This window comes from Oncorhynchus mykiss, chromosome 9 (genome assembly GCF_013265735.2).
Source record: "Oncorhynchus mykiss isolate Arlee chromosome 9, USDA_OmykA_1.1, whole genome shotgun sequence".
Lineage (NCBI taxonomy): Eukaryota > Metazoa > Chordata > Actinopteri > Salmoniformes > Salmonidae > Oncorhynchus > Oncorhynchus mykiss.
The window spans coordinates 69,345,234-69,360,465 of record NC_048573.1 but is presented as its reverse complement, the minus strand read 5'-3'; the positions used below and the strand labels follow the sequence as shown (position 1 = coordinate 69,360,465).

The following is a 15,232-nucleotide window of genomic DNA, read 5'->3' as shown; positions in this document are numbered from 1 at the left end:
GTGCCTCCTACTGGCCCTCCAACATCACTTCCAGCAGCATGTGGTTTCCCATCCAGGAACCGACCAGGAACAACCCTGCCTAGCTTTCAAAAAGCACGCTGACAGTGGGAAGCAGGGTGGTATGCTGCTGGCAAATCAGCTGTAACATTAAGTTAGTTTTAGACTTGATTGATTACACTGACTCAGTTGATACCAACGCTATTATTTTATTCCTTGACAAAATTCAGAATACATTCGTTGTGCACTTTTGGTTTCGGGACTAGCTTTTGTCTCTGTTATCATTATGTTTTATAAAGATATTAATAGTTCTATTATGATTAATCGTAACACATCTAAAATATTTAATATTCACCGTAGTAGTGTACTCCAGGGTTGCCCTATTTCATCATTCTTATTAACGTGCTTGATTTATTTGATAAAGAAGGGAATATACTCTCTTATAGAAAGTTCTCAGAAACATATAACTTCCCAATACATTATAAAGAATTTAATTCTATATGCAAAGCAATACCTTCAGGACTTACTAAATTAAAGAAATCTAATTTGTGTTTTGGCGAACAGTCAAGATAGATGCCCAATATATGTTAGAAAGTTTCTCCCTGCTCGATAAGAAATGTAATAATACATTCATAAGGTCACTTTTTAACTCCAAGAACAAGATCTCTCCAAGAGAGAAATTCTTCTGGAATGAATGCATATATTACTGAAATTAATGGAAGAAAGCTTGATTGCTTCCTCACAAATTTTGTATATCAAATCAAGTAAAATAAATTCACTTTAAAATCTTGCACAAAATATACCCTTGCAATAACTTGTTGTCTAAATTCATGTATTTAGAGGACATATGCCTTTTCTGTGATAAATAAGGAGAAACTATTATACACTTTTTATGAGTGTGACTCTGTGAAATGATATTGGATTGAGTAAAGTATTTACATTTTCATTTCATCAATAAGACCCATGTATTTACAATGAAAAATGTCATATGTTATTATTAAAATGAAAACAAAACCACTGAATTTGTCGTTAATTTATTCATTCTCTCTGGTAAATGTTATATATATTTTAAATGTAACCTTTATTTAACTAGGCAAGTCAGTTAAGAACCAATTCTTATTTACAATGACGGCCTACATGCACAAAAACAAATAATTGAAATCTGTCCCCAAATGCAATATATTTTTACTTGAAATCGAATATCTAATAAATCTCTAGAATTTGTCAATAACAACAACAAAAAAACTATTCTTACAATTAAGTTTGCATTAACTTTAACCCTGGCCTTTTTTAAAATTTATTTTAGGAACTTTTGAAAGTCAATGTGATTACATTTTTTGTAACTTTCAATGCTATTTTATGTTTCTTCAGAAAAAAATATACATGTAGTGATGTCCTATGTTTGTATTGTAACGACCCTGGGTTTATAAGCGCGGAAATCGACACATGAGCATGCTTTTGCGGCACAGTCGATAGAACGCTGGACTTCGGGCTAGAAGGTCAAAGGTACGAGACCTGCTCCCTGCTTTATTCATTACGTTGGTGTCAGAAGTGAGATCAGACCTTGTATCCACGACTGGTGAGCGTGTAAGACGTAGAGTCGCAAGCTAGCGCGAGGACGCGTTCTTTGAAAGGAGGGAGTAGTGTACGGACCCTGGGTTTGTAAGCGCGGAAATCGACTCTGCGGCACACTCGATAGCGCGCCGGACCTCGACCTGCTCCCTGCTGTTTCATTACAGTATTGTACTAGAATTTTAAATATATGTTATATGTTATAATATGTTATATTGTTATAATATGTTATAATAAAAAATGAATACATTAAAACTGTATTTTTATAATATAAAAAATATATAAATCTTAAAACCAACATTAATATGGAGAAGTCAATATACAAGTGTAAGTAAAAACAAATGTAAATAAGTTAGAAATTGTGCTACTAATGCACTTGACGGCTCAAACACGTATCATAAAAGTGATGTTCATGTTTGGTTAGCTTTTGGAAATGTGCCTATGCACATAACTTTTCAGGACATCACACTTAAGCGCGCACAAAAACAACAGTTACATGATGACTAAAAGCAAAACCGTGAGATCAACAAGTGACTGACTAGTTTCCCCTTATTTTTAGGAACTTTCCACCAGGGTTGCCATATCCGCTGACGTCTCCAGACCTAGTCTTTCCCCTAATGATTTTGTCTGCGTTCCATAAAATTAGCTGTTTTTCATATAGCTGGCTTCACATGCGATTTATTTGTGATTGGCCAACATTTACATATAGTTTGCATATTGTTATTTGACGTTATTTGTATTGATTTCAGTCTCTAGAGGAAATGCGGGAGACACGGCGTCTTAGGCTTCAATCACATTTCAATCAATCAAATGTATTTATAAAGCCCTTCTTACATCAGCTGATATCTCAAAGTGCTGTACAGAAACCCAGCCTAAAATCCCAAACAGCAAGCAATGCAGGTGTAGAAGCATCTCTCTCTGTCTGCAGACCAGGAGAAAGTACGTATATAATATAGCTTAGTAAATCTGTTCAAATCACACATCACAAACACTTACTTTTTCATACACAAAACAGATGGAAGGCAAAGCATTTCACCAGATTGATGCAATCTGTGTATTATGTCAGGAATAAACGCAGACGTTTTGTACATTACCTTGGAAATAATGGACAACGCAGCGGGACAAGGTCGTGCACAGAAAGGAGGCGTTAATCCCGTTTATACCACAGTTTCCAAAGAGAACAATACTAAAGCACACATTTATCGGCAGAAATCCTGCTGCTACTGCTACTATGCACTGGCTTCTTAGAAAAATACGTTAGCCTGTGCACATTACTTTTCCTGACATCATCACATTTATACATTGCACTTTTCGATTTACCTGATACAGTGGGATGGCTAACATTCGATATCGGCGGATGCGTTGTCTTCTAGCCTAAGAAATGCAATCATAATTGACTAGCGCTTATCAGGCGCACACACAACAATTCCATTGACGACTAAAAGCAAGAGCGTGGGATGAGTGTTTGGGATGTAGGCGATCGCTAGTTTCACATATATGTATATATATATATATTTCCCACCTTTATTTAACCAGGTAGGTCAGTTGAGAACATGTTCTCATTTACAACTGCGACCTGGCCAAGATAAAGCAAAGCAGTGCGACAGAAACAACAACACAGAGTTACACATGGAATAAACAAGCGTGCTGACACAATATATATATATATATATATATATATATATATATATATATATATATACATTGTGTGCAAATGGCGTGAGGAGGTAAGGCAATAAATAGGCCATAGTGGCGAAGTAATTACAATTTAGACACTGGAGTGATAGATGGGCAGATGATGATGTGCAAGTAGAAATACTGGTGTGCAAAAGAGCAGAAAAGTAAATAAAAACAATATGGGGATGAGGTAGGTAGATTAGATGGGCTATGTACAGCTGCAGCGATCGGTTAGCTGCTCAGCTAGCTGATGTTTAAAGTTAATGAGGGACATATAAGTCTCCAACTTCAACAATTTTTGCAATTTGTTCCAGTCACACATGTCCCCTCTCCTCACCTCTCGCCGGCCTTCTTTCCTCTCCACTCACCTCCTTCATCACCAAACTTTCCTTCTTATCACCCCTCACCCTTAACATCCTCAATATTTTCTTTTTTTCACCCCTCACCTTGTTATCACCTTCTTCTTCTCCCTCATCTCCATCATCGGATCCAGAGACTTTAGTTTTTTTAAGAGCATTTGTTTATAAACAAAATGTAGTATTTAAAACCTCAATGTCAGAGTGTTTTTCCTTAGGATCAATCCTTATTTGATTTGTCATACATTTTGAATGAGCTTTCTCCCCTCTAGAACAGACCTAAGTGCCATTTGGGCAGCAGGTAGCCTAGTGCGACAGAAACAACAACACAGAGTTACACACTGAATAAACAAGCGTTGGGCCAGTAACCGAAAGGTTGCTGGATTGAATCCCTGAGTTGACAAGGTAAAAATCTGTCGTTCTACCCCTAAGCAAGGCAGTTAACCCACTGTTCCCCGGGGGCCGAAGACATGGATGTCGATTTAAGGGGTTGGGTTAAATGCTGAAGACACATTTAAGTTGAAGGCATTCAGTTGTACAACTGACTAGGTACCCCCCTTTCCTCATTTTACGTACGCTCTGGAGCTGAGTGGACCAGGACAACTGCCCCATTGCCAACATGATAAATGTCCACAGGGGCAACGTCCTAAACAGTAGCCTGCATGCGTTTCAAAACAAAAACTTTAATGCATGAGGCTAAGATGGACGTTGTCTTTGTGGACGCTGAGTCCAAGGTGGAGGGGGCAGTTGACCAATGGGGTCCCTCCAGGGAGTATTACATCTCCTCGTGAGGGACATCAGAGGATCGGCCATCTTTGAGGGTCCGGAAGGAACTAAACGTATGTTGCTTGATGTCCATGGTAAGCCTTCTCGTTTCTTTTTACCCGTATTAAGGTCTGATTTTCATTGTCAAATACAGAATTTTAGCCAAAACATTTTGTGAAGAGGCTTTTTCAAGTGCTTTGTCCAGGGCAATATATCATAGGGATAGTAAAGCTGGCACACATTTGAAATAATATTTTTAGCATCACATGAGGGCCTGTATGGAACCATTGGGAAAATGATCAGTGTGTGTGTGGTCCTTGGAGGGGTTGGGCCTCTTCTCTGAGCGACTCTTCGCAGCAGCGTGTGGGCGCCTGCTCCCCCACTCAGTCTGGAGGAGGTGAGCCACACTACTCTGAAAGCATATTGGAAAATGTGAGTTTTATATCCTCCCTAACAGCAACAGGAAATAATAGATCATCATTTTTTACATGTATGGTTTCTTTTGATGTTTTTAAAATTCTCGATTGCCTGTCATACATTTTTTTTAAAAATTCTAGATAAAAAAAAGCAGAGGACCTATCCGAGGTGAAGAACAAATTGGAGGAATCGGTAGACTTGCTGAGCCTACTGGGGCTGAAAAGGAGTGTTGTCAAGACAATGGAGGACAGGGATGGTGTGATTGAATTGGTGGCTCAACAATTTGTCCGAGGGAGCATGCAGGTGGCCTTGGAGCAGTAAGTCAACTCTGTCATAAATCTGTGAAGTACTTGTCATAAACCTCCTCTAACATGAGTATTTTTAATCAGTCCCCCCCCCCCCCCCCTAAATCAATACACATCACTATAATGTCCTTAACACTTATTTGTTTAATATTCATACGGTCTCTATACCATAACAGGTTCATACATGGTCTCAACTCTCTTGGGCTGCTGGAGGCATTGGGGAACGACTCGGACAGCTTCCGAGTACTCTTTGTTGACCCCATAAAGCCTCTCACTGCCAAGGACCTGATGGACCTGTTTAAAGTAACCTATTCCATACCTGGCGGCAACCGGCGGTGGTTGGAGAACGACACCATCTGCCACTGGTTCAACTGGCTGGCTGAGGTGCAAGGTAAGATAGTAGTTAAATTGTTCAAGTTTATCGGTAACTGCATATTATTCCATTTTGTGATTTAAATGTGTATTTTAAATGTTTTACTGTATACTCCTCAGATGGAGAATGTCCTCCTCTAACAGTGATGATGGTGTTGGAGTTTACTACTGGGGCAACGGGGCCACCCCTGGGGTTTGAGGTCACCCCGACAATCGAATTCCTCCACACAGCGCGAGGGCGTCTCGCTGGGCAGCAGAAGAAAAAGTACCCAGAGGCAAACATGTGTGCTGTCACACTAAGGCTCCCTCTTCATAGCACCTACAATGCCTTTAGGGAATTCATGACCTCCGGTATTGTGAATTCCCCACATTTCGATGTTGCATAAAAACATTTTTATGATACCGAATGTATAGAATTGTATCCAGTAGCACTACACTAACAATTGAGTGTTTCAAAATGTAACTGCACATCAACATTTTAAGCATTTATCTACTGATAGGTTTGGATTTCTGAGCTTTATCTGGGATTAATCATTAGTTATAGGATTAATCATTAGTTATATGATTAATCATTCGTTATAGGATTAATCAATAGTTATAGGATTTATCATTAGTTATTGGATTAGGCTTCCTGCTTTTCTCAGGTTTTTGCCTGCCTTATGAGTTCTGTTATACTCACAGACATCATTCAAACTGTTTTAGAAACTTCAGAGTGTTTTCTACCCAGATCTACTAATGATATGCATATATTAGCAACTGGGCCTGAGTAGCAGACAGTTTACTCTGGGCACCTTATTCATCCAAGCTACTCAATACTGCCCCCAGCCATAACAGGTTATAGGAATAATCATTAGTTATAGGATTAGGCTTCCTGCCTAGCAATAACATGCTATGTTTAGCAATAAGGAGGAGACTCCACCCAAAGTGGGGTATGTATACTACCACAGGTGAAACCATGTCTTGGTCTGTTCAGCTGTTCGATCCTTTGGGATGAATAAACTTGGTTTAAGCTTTCATAGTGTCTGTCGATTTCTTACTAGAACCTAACGCTACTTACCGTCTATGCATACCACCCTGCATACCACTGCTGGCTTGCTTCAGAAGCTAAGCAAGGTTGATCCTGGTCAGTCCCTGGATGGGAGACCAGATGCTGCTGGAAGTGGTGTTGGAGGGCCAGTAGGAGGCACTCTCATCTGGTCTAAAAAATATCCCAATACCCCAGGGCAGTGATTGGAGACACTGCCCTGTGTAGGGTGTCGTCTTTCGGATGGGACGTTAAACGGGTGTCCTGACTCTCTGAGGTCATTAAAGATCCCATGGTACTTATCGTAAGAGTAGGGGTGTTAACCCCGGTGTCCTGGCTAAATTCCAATCTGGCCCTCAAACCATCACGGTCACCTAATAATCCCCAGTTTACAATTGGCTCATTCATCCCCCTCCTCTCCCCTGTAACTATTCCCCAGGTTGTTGCTGGAAATGAGAATGTGTTCAATAAAGTAACGGATAATAGAAAATTGTTAGTACAGTGGACTTGGAAAGTATTCAGACCCCTTGACTTGTTCCACATTTTATTACGTTACAGCCTTATTATAAAACTCTTTTTTTTTTTAAATCCTCTCATTAATCTACACACAGTAGCCCATTTTTGCAAATGTATAAAACAATATATATATAACATTTACATAAGTATTTAGACCATTTACTCAGTACTTTGAAGCACCTTTGGCAGCGATTACAGCATCGAGTCTCCTTGGGAATGACGATACATTTTTTTATTTATTTAATCAATTTTAGAATAAGGCTGTAATGTAACAAAATGTGGAAAATGTCAAGGGGTCAGAATACTTTCCGAATGCACTGTAAATCTGTATTGGCTGTTAATGTTCACTTAATGATAAGTAATACTAAATGAATTATACAGTCCATATTGTTGTTTGTCTTGGTGTTTTATGGTTTAGTTTTTTAGAAACACTTTCCTGACACTTCACTAATAACTGATATTGACTGATGTTGACTGAAGTACTGCTGCCATATAGCAGCCAACTCATCCAAAGCTGATTAATTTGATGTCCTACATTTTAAGAACAAATTAAACTTCAGCCATTATCATTTAATTAGAACTACATGCAATCTTCCCATTCATTGCATTAAGTGACAGCTCCACTTCTGGGAACTGCACCTTTGTAGTGACTTATCAAATTTCAAATGCATTGATCTAAGAACTAGATCCATTAGTCCAAGGCTCTCCAACCCTGTTCCTGGAGAGCTACCCTCCTGTAGGTTTTCAAACCAACCCCATTTGTAACTAACCTGACTAACATTTTGTAACTAACCTGACTAAAATCAGGTGCACTAGATTAGGGTTGGAGTGAAACCTACATGACAGTAGCTCTCCAGGAACAGGGTTGGAGTGAACCTACAAGACAGTAGCTCTTCAGGAGCATGGTTGGAGTGAACCTACAAGACAGTAGCTCTCCAGGAGCATGGTTGGAGTGAACCTACAAGACAGTAGCTCTCCAGGAACAGGGTTGGAGTGAACCTACAAGACAGTAGCTCTCCAGGAGCATGGTTGGAGTGAACCTACAAGACAGTAGCTCTCCAGGAACAGGGTTGGAGTGAACCTACAAGACAGTAGCTCTCCAGGAACAGGGCTGGAGTGAACCTACAAGATGGTGGTGGTGGTAGTTGGAGGAGCTGAGGTGGTTGGAGGAGCTCCGGTGGTTGGAGGACCTGAGGTGGTGGTGGTAGTTGGAGGAACTGAGGTGGTTGGAGGAGCGAGGTGGTGGTGGTAGTTGGAGGAGCTGAGGTGGTTGGAGGAGCTGAGGTGGTGGTGGTAGTTGGAGGAGCTGAGGTGGTTGGAGGAGCTCAGGTGGTTGGAGGACCTGAGGTGATGGTGGTAGTTGGAGGAATTGAGGTGGTGGTGGTGGTAGTTGGAGGAGCTGAGGTGGTTGGAGGAGCTCAGGTGGTTGGAGGACCTGAGGTGGTGGTGGTAGTTGGAGGAACTGAGGTGGTTGGAGGAGCTGACGTGGTGGTGGTAGTTGGAGGAGCTGAGGTGGTTGGAGGAGCTGAGGTGGTGGTGGTAGTTGGAGGAGCTCAGGTGGTTGGAGGACCTGAGGTGATGGTGGTGGTGGTTGGAGGAGCTGAGGTGATGGTGGTAGGAGGAGCTATGCTGATGATTGTATTGGATTTATTTTTGATCTGTTAAAGACTTTGAATACATGTTGTTCAGTATATTTACTAAATTTAGTATGTTTAATTTTTGGGGTCTGTGAAGTAAGTTCATTTAAAGTTATGTGATTTGGTATACAGTACCAGTCAAAAGTTTGGACACACCTACTCATTCAAGGGTTTTTCTTTATTTTTACTATTTTCTACATTGTAGAATAGGTGAAGAAATAACACATATGGAATCATGTAGTAACCAGAAAAGTGTTAAACAAATCAAATCAAAATATATTTTATATTTGAGATTCTTCAAAGTAGCCACCCTTTACTCTGATGACAGCTTTGCACATTCTTGGCATTCTCTCAACCAGCTTCACATGGAAGGCTTTTCCAACAATCTTGAAGGAGTTCCCACATATACTGAGCAATTGTTGGCTGCTTTTTCTTCACTCTGTGTTCCAACTCATCCCAAACCATCTCACTTGGGTTCAGGTCAGGTGATTGTGGAGGCCAGGTCATCTGATGCAGCACTCGCATCACTCTCTTTTTGGTCAAATAGCCCTTTCTCAGCCTGGAGGTGTGTTGGGTCATTGTCCTGTTGAAAAACAAATGATAGTCCCACTATCAAACCAAATGGGATGGCGTATCGCTGCAGAATGCTGTGGTAGCCATGCTGGTTAAGTGTGCCTTTAATTCTAAATAAATCACTGACTGTGTCACCAGCAAAGCACCCCCACACCATCACACCTCCTCCTCCATGCTTCACGGTGGGAACCACACATGCGGAGATCATCCATTTACCTACTCTGCGTCTAACAAAGACACAGCGGTTGGAACCAAAAATATCAGAATTTGGACTCATCAGACCAAAGGATAGATTTCCACCGGTCTAATGTCCATTGCTCGTGTTTCTTGACCCAAGCAAGTCTCTTCTTATTATTAGTGACCTTTTTGTATTGGTTTCTTTGCAGCAATTCGACCATGAAGTCACGCAGTCTCCTCTGAACAGTTGATGTTGAGATGTGTCTGTTACTTGAACTCTGAAGCATTAATTTGGGCTGCAATCTGAAGTGCACTTGATTTGATTTGATTTTATTAGGATCTCTTTTAGTCCTCATTTGGACTAATCTTCCAAGAGTCCTTAACATTAAAATACAATTTATAATACAAACACACTTTCACATATAACACACTATTACAAACATACATAATACACTAGCATAATGACCCAATAAATACTCAATTTAAAAAAAATATTGATTCTTCATCTACTATAGTCCCACAACATTTCTATATACTATATTTAAATTGTTTTTAAATCATGTTTAAACTTATATATTGAAAGGTTTCTAGTTTGCTCAGTTAATTTATTCAATTTCTTTATAGCTCTAAATCGAAATGTTCTTTTGTCCATTTCTTTTTTCTGTCTGGATAACGCATAGATGGTGGACAATCTATTCCTAGTATTTACGGAATGTCTGTCCCTTACCAACTGAATACCGTTGTGAATAGAACTTGGCCGTTTTAAATGATGTATATTATAAAATAAGCATGTTTTTTTCAATTATCTTGTCGATTGATGACCAACCATGACTGCAACAAAATAACCATATCTCCGCCTTAAAACAATCCTTGCTGCTTTATTCTGTGCATTCTGCAGCCTCCTAACTTCACTAGATGATGCATTTCCCCAGACCACCGAACAATAGTTCACTTGACTCTCAACCAATGCCTGTGTTATTTGCTGAAGGATTTTCCCTGGTAAATATTTAGCTATCCTTCTGATTATGCATGCTGTTTTAATATTTTTTTTTTACATAGATTAGTTATTTGACACGACCATGCTAAGCAGTTGTCTAGCTGCACTCCCAGTAGTATGGTTTCTGCCACTTCTTCAATTTGTACTCCTCCCATACTTAATTGTATCCCATGCTGTTTTGGCCTTTTCCTAGTTGAACAGACCAACATAACTTTGGTTTTCTTTGTGTTTAAAGCAAGTTTGTTTTGGCAAACCCATTTCCTGATAATCTCCAAATCTCCTTGCAAAGCTTGCTGTACCTGTTGAACCGATTGTCTTGCTGCATAAATTGTAGTATCATCTGCAAATATAGTAGCTTGAGTTTCAACCAAGGCATAGGGAAGGTCGTTGGTGTATATTAAGTAGAGAAGTGGCCCAAGGCAGCTGCCCTGCGGTATTCCACAGTTTAACACATTAGGGGAAGAAAATGAACCATTGATATAGGTGGACTGTTTCCTGTCAGTTAGATATGACTGTACCCAATTCAATGCTACCTCCTTAAAACCATAATGCATTAATTTTGTCAAAATAATTTCATGATCCACTAAATCAAATGCTGCACTGAAATGTAAAAATAGTACACCTACAAACCTGCCATTGGGGCGGGGCGGCAGGGTAGCCTAGTGGTTAGAGCGTTGGACTAGTAACTGGAAGGTTGCAAGTTCAAACCCCCGAGCTGACAAGGTACAAATCTGTCGTTCTGCCCCTGAACAAGGCAGTTAACCCACTGTTCCTAGGCCGTCATTGAAAATAAGAATTTGTTCTTAACTGACTTGCCATAAAGGTAAAATAAATAAAAATTATCCATAGCATTGAGCCACTGGTCAGTCATGTCAACCGTGGTAGTGGAATGGTTTTTGCGATAAGCATGCTGATTGGCTGTAATCAGATCATTCTTTTCCATATACTCCCACATTTGTCTACTCACAATACCCTCCAATATCTTACTGAGTGTAGGGAGTAGACTAATTGGTTGATTATTGGCAGGAGTAATGGGTTTTTTGCAGTCTTTCGGAATATGACACAGTTTCGCATGCTTCCATACATTTGCAAACAACCCCTTTTACAGTGACCAATTAAATATGTATCTCAGTGGAACTGCAATATGGGGAGCAGCACAGCGAAGCAAAAAATAGTCCATAAGACCATAACCTGTAGATTTACCATCAGGTAATGACTTCAATAGGTTTAACACCTCCTCCACTGACACCGTTTGTAGACTAAAAGAGCAGATCTTATTGCTCATAATATGATCATCAATACATTGGACAATAGCTTGTTTGGAAGAATTTATGTCTACATTGTTGCTTAGTAATTTAATTTTCTGTGTAAAAAAATCTGCAAAATGATTGTCAATATCAACTGGTTTTGTTATCATTCTCCCGTCAACCTCCACACTAGATGGGTGTGAGGAGATAGATGTACCAAGTAAGCCCTTAACTGTGTTCCATACCTTTTTACAATCATTTTTACAATCAGTAAAAGCATTGTTGTAAAATAACTTCTTTTCCCTTCGATTCAATTTAACTGCATATTTACGTAATGTTCTATAATTCTGTTCATCAATTTCTCATTTTGACTTGGCTGCTAAGACTTTTGCCATATTTCTTTGAGAAAAAGCCTCACCCAGTTCATCATCAATCCAAGGAGATGGACGGGCACCAACTGTTCTCTTTCTTATAGGGGCATGATAGTCCATTACCTCAGTGAGCAAATCAATAAAACATTCTGTAGCGTGATTTAAATCATCCTCTAGATAAATCAGCTCCCAGGGTACAGCAGCTAAATCATTTAGAAATAACTCATGATTAAATGTTTTAAAATGTCTTTTGACCACAATCCTAGGGGGTTTCTTTGGAACCTTGGTGTTCATGGTTATGGTCACAATATTATGGTCTGTCCAGCCCACTGGCATTGATCTGGCTTTTAAGCATTGCAATGGTTTATTACAGAAAATCAGATCAATGCATGTGTCTGAACGATGACCCAACTTAATTGAAGATCTAGTAGAATCATTAACCATTTGTTTCAAACCACAGTTCTTAGCATATCTCATACATTTTGTTATATTCGAATTATTGTGATCCTTCCAATTTATATTAAAATCCCCCAAGATAAATACATCTCTGTTGGTATCTATGGCCTGGTCAAACCCAGTACATAAGTCATCCAGATAGGACACCTTAGAGCTAGGAGGTCTATACACACACATCCTACCAATATGGGTGCCTGGTGAGGTAGATGTACTTGAGCCCATAGTGCCTCTATTTGACCTACATTAAGGTCATCCCTCCTCTTAAAAGGTATATGATTCTGAATATACAGTGCAACACCCCCACCATTCCTGTTCCTGTCCCTTCTCAGTAGACTACATCCATGAATGTTAATTTGCCCATCATTTACAGATGCATCTATATGCGTTTCGGTCAAGGCCAAAATATGAATATTATTTATGTTGACCAAGTTAAAAACCTCATGTATTTTGTTAGGAAGGCTACATACATTAACCTGAGCTATATGCAGCCCTTTCCTTATCAAGTGGAGATCAATATTGCATGTATTTCTTATAGTTGAAGTTGTCATGATACACTACAACACACAAACTCAGTTTTAAACATTACATTAAAATAACCAGGGAGTTACTCTAGAGTCCTGATACAGTTGCCCGTTGATATAAAGTTTATCCATCACCATGGAGACCATGGACCATGGAGACAGTGCAGGTGCATTTATACGGAGACTTGATTACACACAGGTGGATTGTATTTATCATCATTAGTCATTTAGGTCAACATTGGATCATTCAGAGATCCTCACTGAACTTCTGGAGAGAGTTTGCTGCACTGAAAGTAAAGGGGCTGAATAATTTTGCACGCCCAATTTTTCAGTTTTTGATTTGTTAAAAAAGTTTGAAATATCCAATAAATGTCGTTCCACTTCATGATTGTGTCCCACTTGTTGTTGATTCTTCACAAAAAAATACAGTTTTATATATTTATGTTTGAAGCCTGAAATGTGGCAAAAGGTCGCAAAGTTCAAGGGGGCCGAATACTTTCGCAAGGCACTGTATATCCAAGATATCAAGCTAAATTCTTCGCTATTCAGCTCGTTCAGTCCTTAGCTTATTGATGAGCTTCCCCTGGCTGCAGATCAGATTGATTGTGGTATTAGTTTGTCTGATTCAGCTGTAGCGAGCACTTAACTCTAATGAACTTATCCTCTGCAGCAGAGGTAACTCTGGGTCTTCCTTTCCTGTGGCGGTTCTCATGAGAGCCAGTTTCATCATAGCGCTTGATGGTTTTTGCGACTACACTTAAAGAAACTTTCAAAGTTCTTGAAATTTTCCAGATTAACTGACCTTCCTGTCTTAAAGTAATGATGGACTGTCGTTTCTCTTTGCTTATTTGAGCTGTTCTTGACATAATATGGACTTGTTCTTTTACCACATAGGGCTATCTTCTGTATACCACCCTTACCTTGTCACAACACAACTGATTGGCTCAAATGGATTAAGGAAAGAAATTACACAAATTAACTTTTAACAAGGCACTCCTGATAATTGAAATGCATTTCAGGTGATATCTCATGAAGCTGGTTGAGAGAATGCCAAGAATGTGCAAAGCTGTCATCAAGGCAAAGGGTGGCTACTTTGAAGAATCTCAAATATAACATATATTTTGATTTGTTTTACACTTTTTTGGTTACTACACGATTCCATATGTGTTATTTCATAGTTTTATTTCATAGCTTCACTATTATTATACAATGTAGAAATTGTAGTAGTAAAGAAAAACCCTTGAATGAGTAGGTGTGTCCAAACGTTTGACTGGTACTGTACACAACATTTGAAGTTGTTTTATTTTTAAGTTTGAACATTTGAAGTTGTTGTTGAAACACAGTCACCAAAAACCTGATCTAATTTGAATATTCATACATATTCTAGAACACAGAATGTTGGCAAGTTTCCTAGAATTGTTTGCCAGAAGTTCACAAGTTGCCGCAAATTTACCACAACAGTTTGGCCCAAAACTAATTTGCATATGAAAATACGAGCTTGACGCAAAGGTTTACGACAACTGTTTGCCAGAAGCCTGCTTTTTCGTTAAGAGATGGTCTGAAGATCAGCCTGTGTTGTGTTTTCACTGGAGACCAGACTTTGTTGTGTTTTCACTGGAGACCAGACTTTGTTGTGTTTTCACTGGACACCAAAGCTTGTGTGGGGGAGGCCTTGCAGAGACCGAAAGGTTGTGAGTTCAAATCCCAAGTGAGGTTGACCCCAAGTAATAAGAATTTTTCTGGCAAAACCACACTCATCGTATTTCCCAGGATGCTCTATGCAGTTAGATTTTTATAATTGTTTCTTTCAATATCTGTGTTTTTGATTAACGCGCAGTCTGAGCAAGGTATAGCTAATCTCATACTATTCAACACATTTTCCATGAAGCTGAGAGAAAATCTTGCTGTTTTAAAGCAAATTTCCCGCAATTATTTTCATATTGCCTGAACTGTACTAGGCGCCAGAAGCTCAGTAAACAGAGAGTGCAAAAAGTTGGGGAAAGCTGAACTATTTGCAAATTTCCTGTGATATCTCAGCACAAGCGGTTTACTATATTTTCCAGTCCATGCTGAATTGGTGGTTGATACATTCCTTACCTAGCATGTGGGCTTGCTGCTGGAAAGAAACCCCTACACAATGTAGCCTAAAACAAAACCGTCACTCTGCACTTGTTTGTATTCGTGATCGCTATGTGGCTGTTTTTTTTCCAGCAGCAAGCCTACAGCATGTAGCAACAGGCAAAAATAGGCGT

General features: G+C 39.4%; 3 protein-coding genes across 11 annotated transcripts in view; 1 reads left to right on the top strand and 2 right to left on the bottom strand.

Annotated features, from left to right (window-relative positions):
• Positions 1 to 15,232, bottom strand: part of tnr5 (Tumor necrosis factor receptor superfamily member 5) — a gene marked incomplete at its 5' end in the record, with an annotated part of 1,066,050 nt that overhangs the window by 1,017,909 nt on the left and 32,909 nt on the right.
• The window catches only part of LOC110532774 (tumor necrosis factor receptor superfamily member 14), a 40,815-nt gene that overhangs the window by 7,476 nt on the left and 18,107 nt on the right, over positions 1 to 15,232 (bottom strand). The gene's annotated exons all lie outside the window — the stretch shown is intronic.
• LOC110532775 (G2/M phase-specific E3 ubiquitin-protein ligase-like) lies at positions 4,099 to 6,471 on the top strand. Its single transcript, XM_036988856.1, has 4 exons — positions 4,099 to 4,799; positions 4,925 to 5,101; positions 5,266 to 5,480; positions 5,582 to 6,471. Exons 2-4 carry the CDS (start codon positions 5,025 to 5,027, stop codon positions 5,845 to 5,847), a joined length of 558 nt encoding a protein of 185 aa, XP_036844751.1. The 5' UTR covers positions 4,099 to 4,799; positions 4,925 to 5,024; the 3' UTR covers positions 5,848 to 6,471.

What these genes read in the sequence shown, in the direction of transcription:
- LOC110532775 (XM_036988856.1), top strand. Translation starts at nt 5,025, where the DNA reads ATGGAGGACAGGGATGGTGTGATTGAATTGGTGGCTCAACAATTTGTC. An exon ending in ATGCAGGTGGCCTTGGAGCA is followed by an intron (nt 5,102 to 5,265) that starts GTAAGTCAACTC and finishes ATACCATAACAG; the next exon opens with GTTCATACATGGTCTCAACT. An exon ending in CTGGCTGGCTGAGGTGCAAG is followed by an intron (nt 5,481 to 5,581) that starts GTAAGATAGTAG and finishes TATACTCCTCAG; the next exon opens with ATGGAGAATGTCCTCCTCTA.